The sequence below is a fragment of the Ammospiza caudacuta genome, chromosome 20 (assembly GCF_027887145.1).
Source record: "Ammospiza caudacuta isolate bAmmCau1 chromosome 20, bAmmCau1.pri, whole genome shotgun sequence".
Lineage (NCBI taxonomy): Eukaryota > Metazoa > Chordata > Aves > Passeriformes > Passerellidae > Ammospiza > Ammospiza caudacuta.
The window spans coordinates 9,955,267-9,973,664 of record NC_080612.1 but is presented as its reverse complement, the minus strand read 5'-3'; the positions used below and the strand labels follow the sequence as shown (position 1 = coordinate 9,973,664).

At 44.0% G+C, this 18,398-nt stretch overlaps 1 protein-coding gene across 1 annotated transcript in view; it reads right to left on the bottom strand.

Moving 5' to 3' along the window:
* Positions 1-18,398, bottom strand: part of PPM1E (protein phosphatase, Mg2+/Mn2+ dependent 1E) — a 63,958-nt gene that overhangs the window by 9,912 nt on the left and 35,648 nt on the right. Inside the window, exon 2 of the mRNA XM_058817664.1 lies at positions 4,212-4,330. Within this exon, the coding sequence (XP_058673647.1) occupies positions 4,212-4,330 (119 nt within the window). The remainder of the gene's footprint in view (positions 1-4,211; positions 4,331-18,398) is intronic.

Genomic DNA, 18,398 nt, shown 5'->3' with positions numbered 1-18,398 from the left:
CCTGACATTTGTTCTGAAATCCAGGAGAGGAAAACAGGAATTCAGCATCAGAGCTGAACACATCCCCATCTCTTTGTTCATGATGGCTCACCAAAGGCAGGATCCTCAAAGCTGAGCAGCAGCAATCCAGGAGTGCCAATCACTCCTGCAGGAGGAGGGGCTCATGCAGGGAGGAGAGGAGGGAGTTGCAGCATCTCTCACTTCACAGGAATTCTGTACAGAGCCTAAAAGCAGCATTTACAAATTCCTGTCCTAGGTCTAGAGTGAGCAGGGGGCCCAGACCCTTAGGAACAAATATTGTAATATTGTCCCAGCTCTGTTGATTATGGGTTGGTTCAATCAAGAGGTATTAAGCTGAAAATACACTGGATAAATAACCAAAAGGAACCTTGAATCCTTGATCACACAGCTTTAAAACCAAGGGGTGGAAATCAAACACTCCCACAGTGTGAGTGGGGGGTTCCTCACCCCACCTGTGCTGCTCTCTCTGGGACCACCAGAAATCTCCCTGGGTAATTATTTAAAGAGGGAACACATCCAACCTGAGGTGTCCAGGTTCTATTTTCCAGAGCAAAGCTCACAGATTTTGCTCTCCCATTCCTCATGTCCAACCTGACATGTCCAAGTTGTATTTTCCAGAGGAAAGCTCACAGATTTTGCTCTCCCATCCCTCCCCACTGGGCAGACATGGCAGAGTCACCTGTGGCACCTCTGCAGGAGGGTGCCAGTGAACCCAGGGCCCTGCTGAGATCCTCACTGCCCTTCCCAGGGGACCCTGGGTGCTGTCAGCATCATCAGCAACTGCTCGTGAGGTTAAAACAGGAGAATAATGAAATGCCAAATAAAAACCTCCCCCTCACAGCTGGAAATTACTCATCAATTGTTAATGCTGCCACGCTGAGCCAGAGCTGACTCAGCTGGCACTGCAGTTGTGTCATGGAGAATTTCATTTCCCTCCTGCTGCTCCCAAATCCCCAAGGTTGGAGGGAATGCTGAGCTGCACCACAGTGAGTGGGAAATCCAGCTCAGGCATTGCTGTTCCCAAAGATGACAGGGCAGAAGGAGGGTGGAAAGGATACCAGGATTCAGGTCCTGCTTTTTAGTGCCATGTTTTATGAGCTGTGTTGATAACATGGACAGGTCAGAATCAAGGTTTTCCTTCATCTAGGAGCTCTAGATCCCTTTGGATATCTCTAGGATCCATCTCCTAGAACCTGGAACAACTGGGTAATGGACATTAGGATTTGCTTTGTGACATCTCCTGGAAATCTGACACCACCACCAGGTCCCATGGTCCTGCTATCCAGCCTCTGCTGGTTCCTTAACAAAGCCAAACTTCCACAAGATTCTCTTCCTCCACACACAACAGGTGATGTTGTGGTGTGCTGTAATGTCCCATTTTGGCCTTCCAGGTCACTTCCCCAGGTGTGCCTATATGTCTATCCCTTCCCCCTTGCCCCCATGCTGAGTGAGTCCTGTCACTCAGACTTAACATTCCAGCAAGGCGTCGTGTGGTTGGTCAAGTTCAAAGGATGCCACTCAGGCCCAGGGGTCATTGGCCTGTCTGGGTGTCATCTTCCCCTGAGACCCTGCCCCTCTCACCTGGTTGGTGGCTCACCTGTACCTCCCCTCCCCCTGTCCCTGAGCTTAAAAAGGTGATCAGACCATGCGGTTGGGGTTCTGTTGGAGCAGGTCCTCACGTTCAGACCTCTGTAACCATGGAATAAACCTCTGGACATTAAACCTTCCAGCAGAATCCTCTCCTTTTTCTCTTCACCATCACCTGAAGCTATTCCTCTTGAGGTAACGGGGTTCCAACAAGCCTGGACTTGTTCAGTGCCCAGCTGCAACCACCAGCAGGCCAAGGTATCTCTGGGGTGATACACCGCAGTTGCTGCCTTTGGCCCAGCAGCGAGGGTCAGACTGCCCCAGGCACGATCCAACTGGTAATATTGGGAGCCTTTTTTCCAATACAAACCCTAACCTAAATGTCCTTAACCTGACCTTTCAAACAAGAAATCCAACATCATTCAGGTCTCATGGAAAATCTCTTGCAGCTGGAAGAGTCATGGCCTGTGACTCAGATATCCAAAAACACATGGTCACCCCAAACACAACAGACCCCTAATCTTGCAATTCTACATTTGTGGACTCCAACCAGTTTTTCTTCTTGTAAGATTTGCATTCTTCTGTCATGGAGTTTCTCATTTCTCTCCCCACCAAGAGCTGCTTTCCCCACTCCTAAGCACAGGACATGATTTGTCACGTTGCAATTCTCAGAGTGAAATGTGCCACTAAGGAAATTTGAAATAGCTTTTTTTTATCTTTCAGCAAATTCAAACTTGAGGCAAATCAGGTAAATGTCTCCTTGTATTACACAGAGTAAAAATCTTTCTGGGTTCATAAAAACCTGACACAGAACTGGATATTAAAGCCAGGCAGTGAAATTCAGCTTGGTTTCACATTCTGCAGCAGCTCAAACAGCATCAGGGCACAGTGAACTCTGAGCATCAAACTCCAGGATGTAGAAATCCCATTTTCACCACCTGCCACACTTTGCTTTGCTTTCTTCCAAAGCATTGAAGCATTGAATTCTCCCAGTGTGGCACCACTGAGGGCAGATCTCCTCTGAGCGCCAGCCCAGGATTCTCCAGGACTCCCTGAAGCGTCTCCAGGCTGGAGCTGCTGCTGCTGTCACCACTTTTGTCGGGGTTTGCTGGGCCAAGCCTGGCCCTGGTGGCTGCTGAGGCACTGATGGAGCAGCTGGGGCTGCCCCTGGATCCCTGGAGGTGCCCAAGGCCAGGCTGGATGGACCTTGGAGCCCCCTGGGAGGGTGGAAGGGGTCCCTGCCCATGCCCATTGATCTTCAATGTCCCAAACCTTTCTGTGATTCTGTCATTCTTATGTCCTGCTTTAGAAAATTATCACTTAGATTATTGAAATTGTATGTTTGTATGAAGCTGTTGCTTTACTACAGGCCAGAGGATTTCTCTCTTCCTCTCCCCCTAAACCCTCACATTTTAACACTCACACTGCATCAGCAAAGGGATATTTTATTTCCAAGTATCCTCATTATGACAATTCACCTCAACAAACTGCATCTGGAGCCCTATTCTTAGTGCCTGCTGCAGTCTGTTCCCATCTCAATCTATGTTTGCCTCTGTCTTACAGCCTTAGATATATTTAAATGTCAATTTCTGTAGGTGTGAGGGTTTTGTGGTGGCTTTTTTTCCTCTCTTTTTCCCTTTTTTGTTGAATTCTGTAGATATTCTGTGTGGAGGCTTAGTCAACATTTCCTTGGAGACTGTCAAATATTTATGCAAGTTTCAGAGATCTCAATTTGAAATTAATGAAGGCTGCTCAGCCAGAACAATGACAAATCTATTCCATTTACCTGCTCAGCAGGAGGAGGCAGCAATACCTACAGAAAGGGAACCCAGAGCAGGTTTTTCTGTTCCTCAGGTTTCCAAGGGCCTCTGGGGAATACAGCAAAATCTTCCTTTTTGACGAGCCAGATTTATGGATCTTCCTTTTCCCCAGAATAATTTACAGGAATTTTTTTTTAATCAAAAAAGGAGGGAACGGACAAAGTGGTTTGGGGACTGTATTTTCAAGATCAAATGACAGAATTCCTGTTACTACATGTGAGAAACATTGCTCTTTGTTGTAATGAACAACCCAGCTAATTGTCAAGGTTATTTAGGCCAGCACACTCTTGAAATGAGTTAGGGTGCATAACCTTGAGCTGGAGGGTGCAAAAATCTTGTCAGCCAACACAGACAAATGAGAAAAAGGATTTTTCTTCCTTTTAATCACGAAATCTCTTTATACTACCTTTTGCTAAAACCATAAAAAAACCCTTACAAGCCATAGTAAAAACCACACTGACTGAAATAATTCAGAATTAAATTATCTCTTCCCACATATATTTGACTTTGCTCCAAGGATGAGGGAGGACAACTGGCACTTGCCAGCAGAACCACATTGTATGAAGTGCTGAGAGAGAGATTCAGGGCCATCAGCAGACACAGCCACGAAAATGCATTTAATAGAGTGATTCCAAAGGTTTGATTTGAGCAATTAGACCTGCAGCTCTGTCAGGAGTGGTGGTGAGCTCCCCATGAGGCTTTTTCCATCCATGTGGGGTGTTTCTGTCCCAGAATTTGAGCCCAGGGGTGGGATTTGGGAATTTGGGATTTGGTGGCACTTACGGACGATGCCGTCGGCGTTGTCCACGCGCTTGGGCAGGAAATGCGCCGAGAGGTCGCTCTGCAGGACTTCATCTGACGTTGCTCTGGCTAAAGCAGAGGCCAGAAATGAGGGGCAATTACTGGAAAGGAAAAAGAGAAAGCACAAAAAGATGTTTTAGTGTGATTCAGCCAGGTAACATGAGTGTATTCTTCACCAAGGTTCTTTGCCTGAGCCCTGCAGCAAGACCTCAGACTCACTGATGGGTTTTGGTTGCTCCTTTCACTCCTCTGTTCCCTGGTTCTTAAGTTTTAATGTTTCAGTTCATAACCTCTATTTAAATTCTTTTCAAATCTAGACTTGAACCCTCCAGAGTCTGTCACACCACTGTACATTTTTTACATATGTATGGTACAATTTTAACTCAAGTTAAGTCCAGTTTCTCCTAAGATTTGGAGTCAGGGTTCCAGAATTCCTCAGATTTCAAAGTGTCCAAAGGGTCAGGTTAACCCACAGGGAGCTGATGTGCATAAGGTAAAAAAGCTCCCTCAGGAATGATTTCTACCCAGAGTGAAGTGGCTTGAACTCACTGTAGTTTAATTAAACCTGGTATCCCCAAAGGTTAATTAATCTATAGCAAGCCAAGGCCACTTTAATGTACATTCTCTCATTCAAGAGGAATTTAATACCTCCTAATTTATGTATAACTCTGAATTTCCCATTGGTCAGCCCCAACTTCTGCAGGTATCTCCTGCTGACACAGCCTGAAACTTCCAATTTCCACAGATTTTAGTGGGATAATGATGTCTTTCCCAATACATCCACTCTCACAGGGCCACAGAGAGACACAGAGCCAATTTCAGCCCAGAAACCATCCATCAATCACAGAATTCCAACTCAGAAATCCAGAGAACAGGCAATGAACAACAACACTTCCTTCTGTTCAACATATCTATAAACGATTAAAGGATAAGATTAACAATAAATACCTTTGTCTAACACTGTTAGGAAGCTCTGAAAATCACACACAGTGCCTCATTAGGGCCCCACCCATCCGAGGGTTTTCCCTGGAATTCCCAGGCAGGATTCCGGAATCAGCCGCCTCAGGGCCGGCCCTTCCCGGCCCAGCCCGGGGCTCCAATTCCGGCCTCCCTCAGGGCTCCGATCCCGGCCCTTCTCGGGCTCCGATCCCGGCCCTTCCCGGCCCAGCCCGGGGCTCCGATCCCGGCCCTTCCCGGCCCATCCCAGGGTTCCGATCCCGGCCCTTCCCGGCCCATCCCAGGGTTCCGATTCCGGCCCTTCCCGGCCCATCCCAGGGCTCCGATCCCGGCCTCCCTCAGGGCTCCGATCCCGGCCCTTCTCGGGCTCCGATCCCGGCCCTTCCCGGCCCAGCCCGGGGCTCCGATCCCGGCCCTTCCCGGCTCATCCCAGGGTTCCGATCCCGGCCCTTCCCGGCCCATCTCAGGGTTCCGATCCCGGCCCTTCCCGGCCCATCCCAGGGCTCCGATCCCGGCCCTTCCCGGCCCAGCCCGGGGCTCCGATCCCGGCCTCCCTCAGGGCTCCGATCCCGGCCCTTCTCGGGCTCTGATCCCGGCCCTTCCCAGCCCAGCCCGGGGCTCCGATCCCGGCCCTTCCCGGCCCATCCCAGGGCTCCGATCCCGGCCCATCCCAGGGCTCCGATCCCGTTCCCATCCGGAGGAAAACCCCGGCACATCCCCTGCTGCTGGCACGTAGAGGAGCTGATTTCCTGCCTTGTTTCTTCTGTCTTTATTTGGCTCACAAAGAGCAGGTTTGTCATGCTGGTTCTGCTCATGTTCCATGAGATTCCCCAAAAAGGGAGAGGTCTCAGTGCCCGGGATAGCAGAATTATCCCAGCAGTTACCAGCAGGGCACCCGCAGGAATCTGAGCTGTTTCCAGTCCGAGGCTTCCCTGACCAGCTCAGGGCTGTAAAACCAAACTTGTTTTGTGTCACTTCTAAAGAACCCTCAGGAACATCAGGGGCAAAGAGGGAACCTGGTTAGGAACGTGGCTAAAATAGACTCAGGACTAAACAGCAAAGAATAAATAGCCCGGAGGGGAGGAATTTCTGCTCTGCCTGGCCCTGGGAGGGGGCACAGCAATGTTGTGGATACCCAGAGCCATGAACACTTGTATCTGAAATTTTAGGTATTATTTTAACTGCAGAGACCAATGGCACAAGTGAAAGGTGCATTTACAGGAGGTGTAGCAGGTCAGAGTATTTCCCCCCAGCTCCAAGTGCTGTTCACGTGTTCCATTTCCACACAGCAGCTCTATATCCAGCCATAGAGTGCATTTCCATTACAATGCTAAACCTACACAAAAAGCTGCTAAAGATGTTATTAGATAAATTAAAGGATTTTGAGTACATCCTTCCTGATTCTCTGGCAGCGTAGGTGTGTTTAGAACACCCACAGTTGCATTGTAGCAATCCTGGAATAACTCTGGGAGGGTATTAAGTCAAGCCTAAAAGTGCTCTGCTTCCATGAATTAAGTTGGAGAAAACCAGTCTGAGGTGGGTTTAATTCAGCCCACATATTATTATGTTACCAGCTTAACTCCTCTCCATCCTGATAGCATTAAAGTGGGGAGGACTTTCTAAACACCTTCCCTGAGCTGTTCCTCTGTGCTCTGAATCTAATACAAACTCTCCTCCTGAAAATAAAAGAGATGGCAAATTTGAAATTCTTATTGCAAGGGAGTTCACTGCTGGGGCTTGAGCAACCGATCAATTTGGAGGGGAAAGGTAGAGAAAACAAATCAGCTGAAGGCTTTCCTTCTATGTCTGGCCACTCTTTGTCCTAATAATAACAGCTGCTGGCCCAAGAATTAATTGCCCTTGACATTTGTTGATCACAAAGCTTCTTATGTGGCTGCTGCAGGGCTGTGCCATGTGAGCAGGGAGGTGCCCACACGCAGACAGATGATTTCCCCTTCCTGATTAGCACCTCTCAACGTTTCCTTCTCTCCCTTGGCTCCTCAGAGCACTTTTAGTTGAATTACTTTTTCCCTTCAAGGAACAGCAGATTGCTCTGGAGGTTTAAAATAGCTGTTGAAGGCAAACTGCTCTGAGGACACTTCATTACTGCTGCACTAAGACAAATGAAGAGCCAGCTCTGGGATCTCTATCTCTGTTTTCAGCACCAAAGTGAGCACTCAGGTGAGCAGATAGAACATGACACAAACAGCAATCCAAGGGGAAAGTTCTCCCTCTTCACAAAACCCAAAATTGTCACCAGGATCCCTGGGGACAGGGAGGAGCTCCCACTCTGCTGCTGGTGTAACCAGGGGTTACCTGCTGGCTCTGCAAAGAAATTCTTCTGCCACCTTCTAGATGCTCAAGTGTTATTAGTCATGAAGTCTGACAAATTGAAACTGGGAGGGCCCAGTCTTGTTTAACAGAGAGCTGAGAGCTAAAATGCCTTTGTCTATTCATAGCTGTGCCACTAACTCAGCAGCTGACCTTGGACGAGTCACTTCGCCACTCAGACCTTCATTCCTCATCTGCAAACAAGGAATGAGAATGTCATTTCCTCAGGGAGAGGAGGAGGAGGAGGAGGAGGAGGAGGAGGAGGAGGAAGGCTGTAGAAGGCCTAAATCCGTGTTTGTGAAGTATTCTGGAATTTCTTGCTAAGAGCCCAACTGAAGGGAAAAATACCAAGATGAGAGTGGGAGATATTTTCAATCTATAGGAGGTTTATGCTTTCATACTTCTGATAGCTTTGCTTAGGTTTTTCTCACTCTTTTCTCATAACTGCCAGAAGTGCTAAGTGGAGCACACAGGCAAACAACAGCTCTGGGTAACTCACAGTGTCACCAACAGCTGCAGGAGAGGGGAAAACCAGCAAAGAGAGACCTCAAGTTCTTAAAACTCTCAGTTCTGAGCATTAGCTCTTCTGATGGGAAAATGAAGCTAAAATGCCTAAATCCACAACGAGGGCACCAGGGCTGAAAATCCCCAGCCCTGTCATGGTCTGGGGGAGCTGATGAGGCATCACTAACCCAAACAAACAGGGAAAATAGACCAAAACGAACTGGGGCTTTCAAGAGGCAAAGCGGGCAGTAAATCACAAAATGCACAGTGTTCCTGTTACCTCAGGAATCCCCTGACGCCACAGAACAGCAATTGTTTTAGTTAGAATGAGCAATGATTTAAATAGAAATGCTATTCAATCTGCTGAGACACAAAACAAATGCACAGGCAAACAGGATAAAGCAGCATATTTGGTTTCACCCAGCAATCCAAGACCCAGAACATGACCTGAAAAGAACCAAGCACAGCACATTCCCAAAGGCCTGTAATTTACTGTGGTGGTAAAAGACTTCGTAGGGATGACAAATGAACTGCACCCTTTCCAAAAGACATTCCAGCAGGGATGCACTTTGGGAAACTCCTGCTCGTGTGGCCAGTTGCAAGCTCTTGTTAGAAAGCAACTTCTGCCAGATTCACTTTAAGAAAAACCTCATTTGTCCCCTGCCTGTATTTACAAAACATCCCCAACTCTCAGGAGACCTTCCAGATGGAGCTTTGGAAACAGCCTGGAAGCTTTTTGAAGAAGCCTTTAAAGTCTTTATTATTGCAGGTTCCCATGCTGGGAAGTGCAGAGCAATGAGCACAGAAATGCTTTGGGGAGCTCCTTGGGCTGTTTCCCCACCCTCCCTTCCTCCAGCTCCTGTTTCTGTGGCCATCCAGAGGGACCTGGAGCATTGAGGGGCTCCTGTTTGTCCCCAGACTCCTCCAGGTCACCCAGCACTAGAGGGGAATATTCAGTGAAGCATTCCAAGACCCTAAAATGATTATGGCTGCATCCTCTGGATCTGCCCAGCAGATGCTATTTCCAGCTCCCATCTCTGCAGGTTCTCCTCTCCTGACTCCCAGAGCATCCCTGCCCTGTGCTGTTCCACTGCTCTGCACAGCTGCTGGAAGTTCTGATGCTTATTTAAAGCCTGGTCACGCTGGACAAATGGAGTATTGTTATTTTTTTTTCCCCTTAACACATGGTGAAACCCTGCACTAGATTTATCTGCTGCAGTGAGTTACTAAAAAAAAACCTGGCACACACACACACACACACCCAAAAATAAGAAACAAATAGAAAAAACAATGCACCTTTTACAAGCTTGCATAACCAAAGCTCCTTGAGAAGTCATTTGAGCTGGCAGTGGTGAGACAGTGAAGATGTTGATAAATCTGTTTGAGGGAGCTGCAAACGTGCTACCCAAGGAAGCTGCTATCTATAGGCTCCCAGAGACAGCTGCCTGCTCACATCCCAGCCAGCCTGTCCTTGTGCTGACAGTTGTAAGCAACAGAAATATAATACACAAGCCTTGCAAAAAGACACTTCAGATACATTTATCATGCCCCTGTCTATGTAGACACTGCATTCACCAAATTTTTAACCTTCTGCTTTCTGCTCGCTGATGTTTTCCAGGCCTATTTTGTATAGATATATTTCTGTAGTTAAGTCTGTCTTAACTGGATGTGAAAAAATACCCAAAGCAGAGGAGCACTGCTCATCAGAAATCCTCTGCACAGCTGGATGAAGATGCTTCACCAGGGGAAACTCTTGGCTTTTCACAGACTGTTCTCAGCACATGAATTAGGCTCAGAGCTCTGATGCAATTTCTGCAGAGCAAGTCAGTGCTCCCTTCTACAGAGGGTGAAGGGCACATGGCAGTACATAAAGGCACCAAAATGTGAGCAAGACAAAATAAAAAGGTCATCTCTGTCTCTTTGATGAGGTGCAATGTCAGGAAGGGTGGTGTGTATCTAAAATATAAATGCTGGCTGCCCACAAACCACTGATAAGCATTTGTGATTTAATGGCTGTCAATAAAATAGCACTGACACCACAGGGGTGAATTGTGAAGAATCCAAACCACACAGAGCAGCTTCTCCTGAGCTCCTGCCTGGATAAATTGCCTGGGTATTATCTTTGAAACCAAATTCTATTATTTCTCTCACTCATCCTCCCAGCGTGGGGGTTCTGAGGTTACTCATATTCCAATTTCTGGGGCTGCTGCTGTGGCTGCATTTAAAATGACAGAAATCACCTCCTGTAACATGGACAACCCCTGAAAACCCAGCATGGCCCTGCCAGGAGCTGGAAGCCAAATAACTGCAAGAAATTGAATTCCCAGGAGTGACTCTGGGAGGGTTTTCTTCATTACAGCAAAGAGCTGAGGATACAAAGTTTGCTGTTGGAAATCATATCCCAGCACTTCACAGCCAGATTGTATCCATCTGTTATTAAAAGAAAGGGAAACCTGGACTTTGAAGGAATGCAGAGAAAAATGGACCCCAATCCATGAACCTCTGGTATAAGAAACACCAAGATGTTGAGGATGTATCTAAATAGACTCCCCCCATCTAAATCAGAATATTTTCTACCTGAGGAGTAAGATTCTGAGGGACTGGATGTTTTATAATAAAATCTTAATTGCTGTTATGAAATGCACTTTAAAAATTATAAAAATATTATTATAAAATTTAAAAACCCCAACAAGCCACTTATTTGATGGGCATTGATTGTGCAGCTTAGCTCTTTGGTATTCAGCTTTGCAAATGCAAACTCACAGTGAAAATAAATCTGTGTTTACCCTATCATTAATTCATCAAAAGAAAGGTAATTTATTGGTATTACCCACTCATGTGACTTTCAGGGGTTTATAGTGAGAGGAAAGATCCTTCTGGATTTTGTTGTTGTTTTGCAAGGATTACCCTGCATGTTCACACAGCCCATGCCCTGCTCAGGGAGTGGGGGTGTCCAGAGTCCCCCAAAACCCTCCCTGTGCCCACTTGGCACCGCTGGGAATGGAATGGGGACAAAGCCACATCAGTGCCAGGTGCTGCTTCCCTGGAGAAGGAAATTTCCTCGCTGGAAACCCAATGGCAGCAGCAGTTACCTCACACTGAGTTTCCCTGGCAGAGCCAGGCCTGTTTAAAAGCTCCACAGGACATTAAAAATGTCATTGATTTTTCTCTCTTTGGCACTCAGTCAGTTGAAAGTCAGCATAATTCAATATCTTTCTCCTGCTTCCATTAGCAAAGAAAGGAATCCATGCTTCAATCTGTGCTGCCTTATTGGAAAAAGTAATTTAATTTTACATCTGAAAGCGTGCCAACATCAGCATAAAAGCATGCACTGTATACATCAGATTTAATTTATGAATTCTGCATTTTGTCAAGCCAGGATGAGATGCTGTCTAAAATCAATGAGAGTGTCCAGCTCACTCTGAAGGTACTTATATATATTCTTATTATTTCAGATATTTTATGTCCTAGCTGGAGTTTTTGATGATTTCTCTCCTTGCTATAAAATATTAATGACACAGTCTCTAGAAAAGTTCATGTTGCAGGAAACTTGCAGCAGAGTTCAGGCACATCATTTACTTACCACTGATTCATGCCCAATTTTTTCTCTGTTATAAATAAACTTCCACTGACACTTCCCTTAAGTGGAAAGGATATTCCATGCAGATCTGATGTGTCAGAAATACAAGTTAAATAAGAATCCCCCAATGCAGAGCCTCTGTTTTATCAGAGATCAGATTAACACACCCAAGTCCTCTGTCAGAAAGAAAAATGCATTTTGGTGTTATAGCTAAAACTTCATTTCAAACAGATGAAATAAAATGCTCCACAGCAATACATCCCCTGCTGTCTCCTGCAGATCATCATTAAGGCAAACAAATGTTAAATTACTTCTTTAAAAAGGGGTGAAGATGGTGCCTGTTCAAATGCTCAGCTTCAGTAACATCCCCAGAGCCAGGCCCCAAACCCTGCTCCTGTTGGAGCATTTATCTCATGTAACTGAGGAAAAATCAGAATTGCAGACCAGGATTTCCAAATGACATTTGATCACTTAACTTCTTTCAACCCATTGAACAAATATCAAATCTAAGGCAAAACACACCCTGGAAGATTTATGGGCACTGAGTCAGCAGTGAATGTTCCCTCGCTGCCTTCTCCCTCCTGTGCCTTGCACTTCATCACACAAATGGCTTGGGTGTTTATGCCAGATGTAAGATTAGATAATTACTCATCCAAGTCCTGCATGTCAACTCTTTTTGGTGATAAAAAATTTATTCCAAATGCCCCATTTATAATCAGTTGGCTTGCAGAATGATTCTGTTGTGCAGTGCTGTAATTGTGAGCAGGGACACACTGTGTTTGTGCTGTAGCAATGCCTGATGTCAGGAATTCTGGGCCTGCAACGCAGGGACAATGCTATTGACCTCTGGAAAGCAATTTCCAAGCCAATGATGAAGTGCCAGATATTATTAATTAAGCCTAAAGTGGGGATGGAACAAGAGAACAGCAATTCCCTTGCACTGATTCCCAGAAAATCCTGCTGCTCTTGTGCATGACGTGCAAGAGAAACAAATGAAAGCAAACATAAAAAACAATGCAGCACCTTTAAAAGTGGTTTTACAGGCAGATGTGTAACTACAGGCAGATTCAAGGATTTCCCGGTGGGGTACATTAAAGATTGGATTGGAACCTCAAGATGACAATTACTGACACTGATGCCCACAGAACAAGATGCTGGAGGGATAAAAGGGGCTCTGTGATTGGGGTGAGTGCTCTTTTAAAGGAAAAACCCTTTAGTTACTCAGAAAGATCCCATCCTAATTCCCACTGTCACTTGTCCTTTGCAGAATTGCAAAGGATAATGGCAGGTTTAGGGGTTTAGGCTTTTTCTTTAAAGGATAATCAAAATGTTTCAGCTATTCTGTTTCACATTAAAGTCCCTAATGCATTCTGTTCTACTGAGCCACATAGTTATTTCAGTCATTCTTAATAAATAACAGTTGCCAGTAGTAGTTAAGCCAACAGATCTGAATTATTTATAGTGTTGAGGAACAGAACAGCAGATAAAATACATTAGGGCTCTGGGTTGTTCTGGCCTGAACGACACAATGGCAGCATTTAGATGTTTTTCACCAGGCTGTAAAATATTCTCTTTCCAATCCTGGTTTAAAAGATTTCCTAAAGAGGCAGCAGCCAAAGCTCCAGCCATCCATCTTCAATAATCACAGTCATGAGCAGCAGGTGAGAGCCTCTCCCAAACCCTGCACTGGCACAAAGTTTGGTTTCATTGGACAGGTTGAATGGTTACTTAGGATTAGTCCTAAATTATTAGAGATAAGCAGAACTTAGGTGTTTACATATTATATAGCATGGCTCTAAACCTTCCAGTGAATTATTTAAAGCATTGTACTCAAATATTTCTCTTCTCCCTTTGCCTATAATCCACTCTCCCTTCAGCTGGAAAATGCAAAGATATCACCTGATTTTACAATGGCAAATCCAGCTTCACGTTCCAGGCTGCAGCATGGAAATCCTGGGATTTTAAGAGGCCACATCATGAAACATGGAACACACAAAAAGCAACAGGGACAGAAATTATCTTGACATTAACTTGACAAGTTATGTTACACACATGTTGAATTTAATGCTTTTTGTATCTTCAAAGATGCATTCCAGTATCTGTGCTGATGGGACAATGTGCCTGGGTGGGAATTTGTGGCAATATCTGACTTTGTCACCTTGTGCTGCCATCACAGGGGACTGCAGCAGTGGGAAATTCACTGTACAACCAACTCACAAGGAGAATTGTGCCCACAAATGCCAAGGAGAGATTTACACTCAGATGCTGCAGGGAGAAGAGCTGGGGGAGTAGTTGTAGCAACATAAGCTTCAAGCAAACAGTTTTCCTTTTATAGCTCACCTTCCACTTCCTAGATGGATCTATTTACAGCAGGAAATTGTAGCATCTCTAAGGAGTAAAAAGAATTTGAAAAGAACAAAAAAAAAAAAAAAAAAAAAAAGGGAGAAAATCTGGAGAGGTAAAAACCCAACCAAACTTCTTTCTATCAAATACTATATCAAATACTATCAAATACTAATGAAATAGAGGAGGAATAACACTGAAATAGAGGAGGAATAACACTGAAATAGAGGAGGAATAACACTTGGAGGCCATGCCACGTTGTGGAAGTGGCTCCATGACATTTCAGGCTCTGGGAATGAGGCACAGCATCCCAGGGAAGGACAAGGGACAGGGTCCCTGTGCTCCCCTGCTCCCTCCTCTCCCTGTTCCCAGCTTTATTGAGGATTTGCACTCTGAGGTCACCAAGGTGGGGAAATTCTGTGAGCTCCAAGCAGGGGAATGTGGATTTCCACAGGGCCAGGCAGGTCCTGAGCCCATGGAGCAGAGCCTGCCTGCTGTACACAGCTAAATTTGGCTCTTCTTGCTCACAAAGGCTCTGGGAAGTGATTCCCAACAAGCTGGGGATGTTTCAAAGAATTCTGCAGTGTTGTGGCCTCTCTCCTGTCCTAGAAGGTACAGAGAATGATTTAAAACTGGGGAGAGATGTCTTAAAATTACTCCCAGTCCCATTTAAAAAGAAATCTCTGCACATTGTTAAAAGGTCAACCGAAAAAAACAATAAGAGCTGTGACATTTCATAGTGTGACATTACAAATCTCACCAGATTATGGACATTGGTTCTCTACCCTGGACTTCTCAATACTTCACAAATTCTCCCACACAAACTCTGCCTGTTCACCACAATCTGGGACTTTGTTTGTGCAGCATAATCAGTCTTTAAGTCTTATTTGTTCCATTTGATTTTCTGTGAGATGAACACGTTCCCAGCACCCATTTCAGAGGTGCCAACGCTGCTCATGTCAGAATTGCCCAACAGCTCTGCTTTCCCTCTCCCCCTCCACAAAGAAGATTGTCAACTTTTCCCTAAGCTTATTATCAAACCTGTGATCTCTTCAGAAGAGGCACAAGCTCTAAATATAAGAAAGAATCTGTTACATAATGCCCTGAGCAAGGAGCAACAAGAGCCTGTGGACAGCACGAGCCTGAGTGAAAAGGGAGGAAAATCTGTGACATTACCCAGTGCCAGCCCTTGGGTCTGTCCTGAGCACCCAAAGCACAGAGAACATGGAATAATTGCAAAATTTCAGGGTTTGTCCCTAAGAACATGGAATAATGTGCAAAATTTTAGGGGTTTATCCCTAAGAACGTGGAATAATGTGCAAAATTTTAGGGTTTATCCCGAAGAATGTGGAATAATGTGCAAAATTTTAGGGTTTATCCTAAGAACGTGGAATAATGTGCAAAATTTCGGGGTTTATCCCTAAGAATGTGGAATAATGTGCAAAATTTTAGGGTTTATCCTAAGAACGTGGAATAATGTGCAAAATTTTAGGGTTTATCCTAAGAACGTGGAATAATGTGCAAAATTTTAGGGGTTTATCCCTAAGAATGTGGAATAATGTGCAAAATTTCGGGGTTTATCCCTAAGAATGTGGAATAATGTGCAAAATTTTAGGGTTTATCCTAAGAACGTGGAATAATGTGCAAAATTTTAGGGTTTATCCCTAAGAATGTGGAATAATGTGCAAAATTTCGGGGTTTATCCCTAAGAATGTGGAATAATGTGCAAAATTTTAGGGTTTATCATAAGAACGTGGAATAATGTGCAAAATTTTAGGGTTTATCCCTAAGAATGTGGAATAATGTGCAAAATTTCGGGGTTTATCCCTAAGAATGTGGAATAATGTGCAAAATTTTAGGGTTTATCCTAAGAACGTGGAATAATGTGCAAAATTTTAGGGTTTATCCTAAGAACGTGGAATAATGTGCAAAATTTTAGGGGTTTATCCCTAAGAATGTGGAATAATGTGCAAAATTTTAGGGTTTATCATAAGAACGTGGAATAATGTGCAAAATTTCGGGGTTTATCCCTAACAACGTGGAATAATGTGCAAAATTTTAGGGTTTATCCCTAACAACGTGGAATAATGTGCAAAATTTTAGGGTTTATCCTAAGAACGTGGAATAATGTGCAAAATTTTAGGGGTTTATTCCTAAGAATGTGGAATAATGTGCAAAATTTCGGGGTTTATCCTAAGAACGTGGAATAATGTGCAAAATTTCGGGGTTTATCCCTAAGAACGTGGAATAATGTGCAAAATTTTAGGGTTTATCCCGAAGAATGTGGAATAATGTGCAAAATTTTAGGGTTTATCCTAAGAACATGGAATAATGTGCAAAATTTTAGGGTTTATCCCTAAGAATGTGGAATAATGTGCAAAATTTTAGGGGTTTATCCCTAACAACGTGGAATAATGTGCAAAATTTTGGGGTTTATCCCGAAGAACATGAAATAATGTGCAAAATTTCAGAGTTTGTCCCTAAAAACATGGAATAATGTGCAACCTTTCAGGGTTTATCCCTATGGAAGGTAAACAAATGCAAACAGGTGACATTGCCTGGAAGTTGATTCGGGATGTGGCAAGAATTTACTCAGATCTGAAGAAATGTTCCTCAAGCATGAGCAGGAGTTGTTTGAAGCTGCATTGTAAATAATGCACTGGTGGGACTGACTCAGCTCATGATGAGGAGGCTGAAATGGAGCAGGGACACAGCTCTAATCAGCACTTAAGAGAGTTCCTCAGGAGCCACACTATCAATTACCCTGGTAATACATATTCAGGGAGGCAGGGATAGCAGACAGAGAGAATAGCAAATCAAAACATTAATAAAAAATAAGGAACCTTTGGAGACAAATGATTATCTTCTATGTCTACAGTGCTTTGTGCGTTCCCAAAGGATTTAAAATCTAAAAATAAATGATTACTTCTAGCAGCACTGACATCCAAGCTACCTTGGATAAAAAGCAGCAAATTGCTAACCATGGATAGCAACATTACACAACTGTTTGGAACAAACAGCAAGAAATGAACCATGCTGGAGAGAACAGCAGGTCTCTACACAGAAATTGAGGGTAAAATGTAATGAGAATAATGTGAATATCACCTGTGATGGGATAAAAATGAGAATTGTCTGCCTTGATATCTCACCCTCAAACTCCATCATCCTTCTCTCATCATTCTTTAGCACCACACTGAGACAGTGCCTTGAAAGAAAATGCTCAACATCTGCAGCTGAAATACATTTTTATATATATATATGTATATATATACATGCATAGATACATTATATATATATATATATATATATATATATATATATGTGTATATGTATATATATGTATATACATACATACATACATCTATATATGTATATATGTGTGTGTGTGTTTAAATATCAGTAATCACCACAGATTCCTTGGAAAAAGAAAGAGCAAATATTCCTAGAATAGCCAGAAGATCAAATGTCTCACAAAATTTTAAAACAACAAAAAAAGGAGGAAATCTAGAGAGGAAAAAACCCAACCAGACTTCCTTCTATTAAATAGTAATGAAATATGTAGCTAACACAGAAATTACTAAAACCCCAGGCAAAGTAATGTTTTGAAAATAAATTCAATCAATTCTGTCCCCAAAACACACACTGGTAATGGTATTGGTAGAGAAAATAATCTAACAATGATTAATAAAATAAAGAACCAAATGGGCCTCTGCAAGGCACAGCTCTGGACTAAAGGCAGCAGTAAATTAGAATAGTAATTATATGAGCACAAAAGAACAAATCCAGGAGGAGAAAATCAAGGAAAAATAAAACAAGTAGATTTTCTTAGATGGAAGAGAGATTTCTGTGAAAGATTTAGAGAAGAGCCACGAAAGTGCAAGAATTTTTAACTGTTAACAAAGCACCAAATGTTAGAAAAGAAATCAGTATTCCAAATGCAGCCTGGAAAGTGCAATGGATGATTTTTGCTGGCTTTATCTGTAAAACACTGCTAATAGCACAGAATTGGATCTATCAGGAGCACAGGCAGGCAGCACCAAGATTCCTCAGGGGCACAGAGCTCTCAAATCCAAATGCAGGTGGTGCCCCCAGCCCAGTGAGCTCCTTAATGAGGCATGGAGGCAACAGCAGAGACACAACTGCCACGGGTTACGCTGAAAATAATAGAGCAAGGCAAAAATAAAGATTAGCAACAGCAGCTGAGCTCTGAGATAACGCAGGGGAAGTTGGTGCTAAAGCAGGATTTGAGCTCTAATAAGGCAGCAGTGGTAAATTGGAAGATGTAACATGATAGGAGGCTGAGCGGTGCTCCAGGTCTGGGGCTGACAAATGACACCTCTGCCAGCAAATCATTTAATCCCTGCACCTCCATCCATCCAGGAGACAAAGAGCTCCATTGCCTTGAAACTTTGGAAGAGCACCATGAAATTTAATTTATTAATGCCTGAAAACTG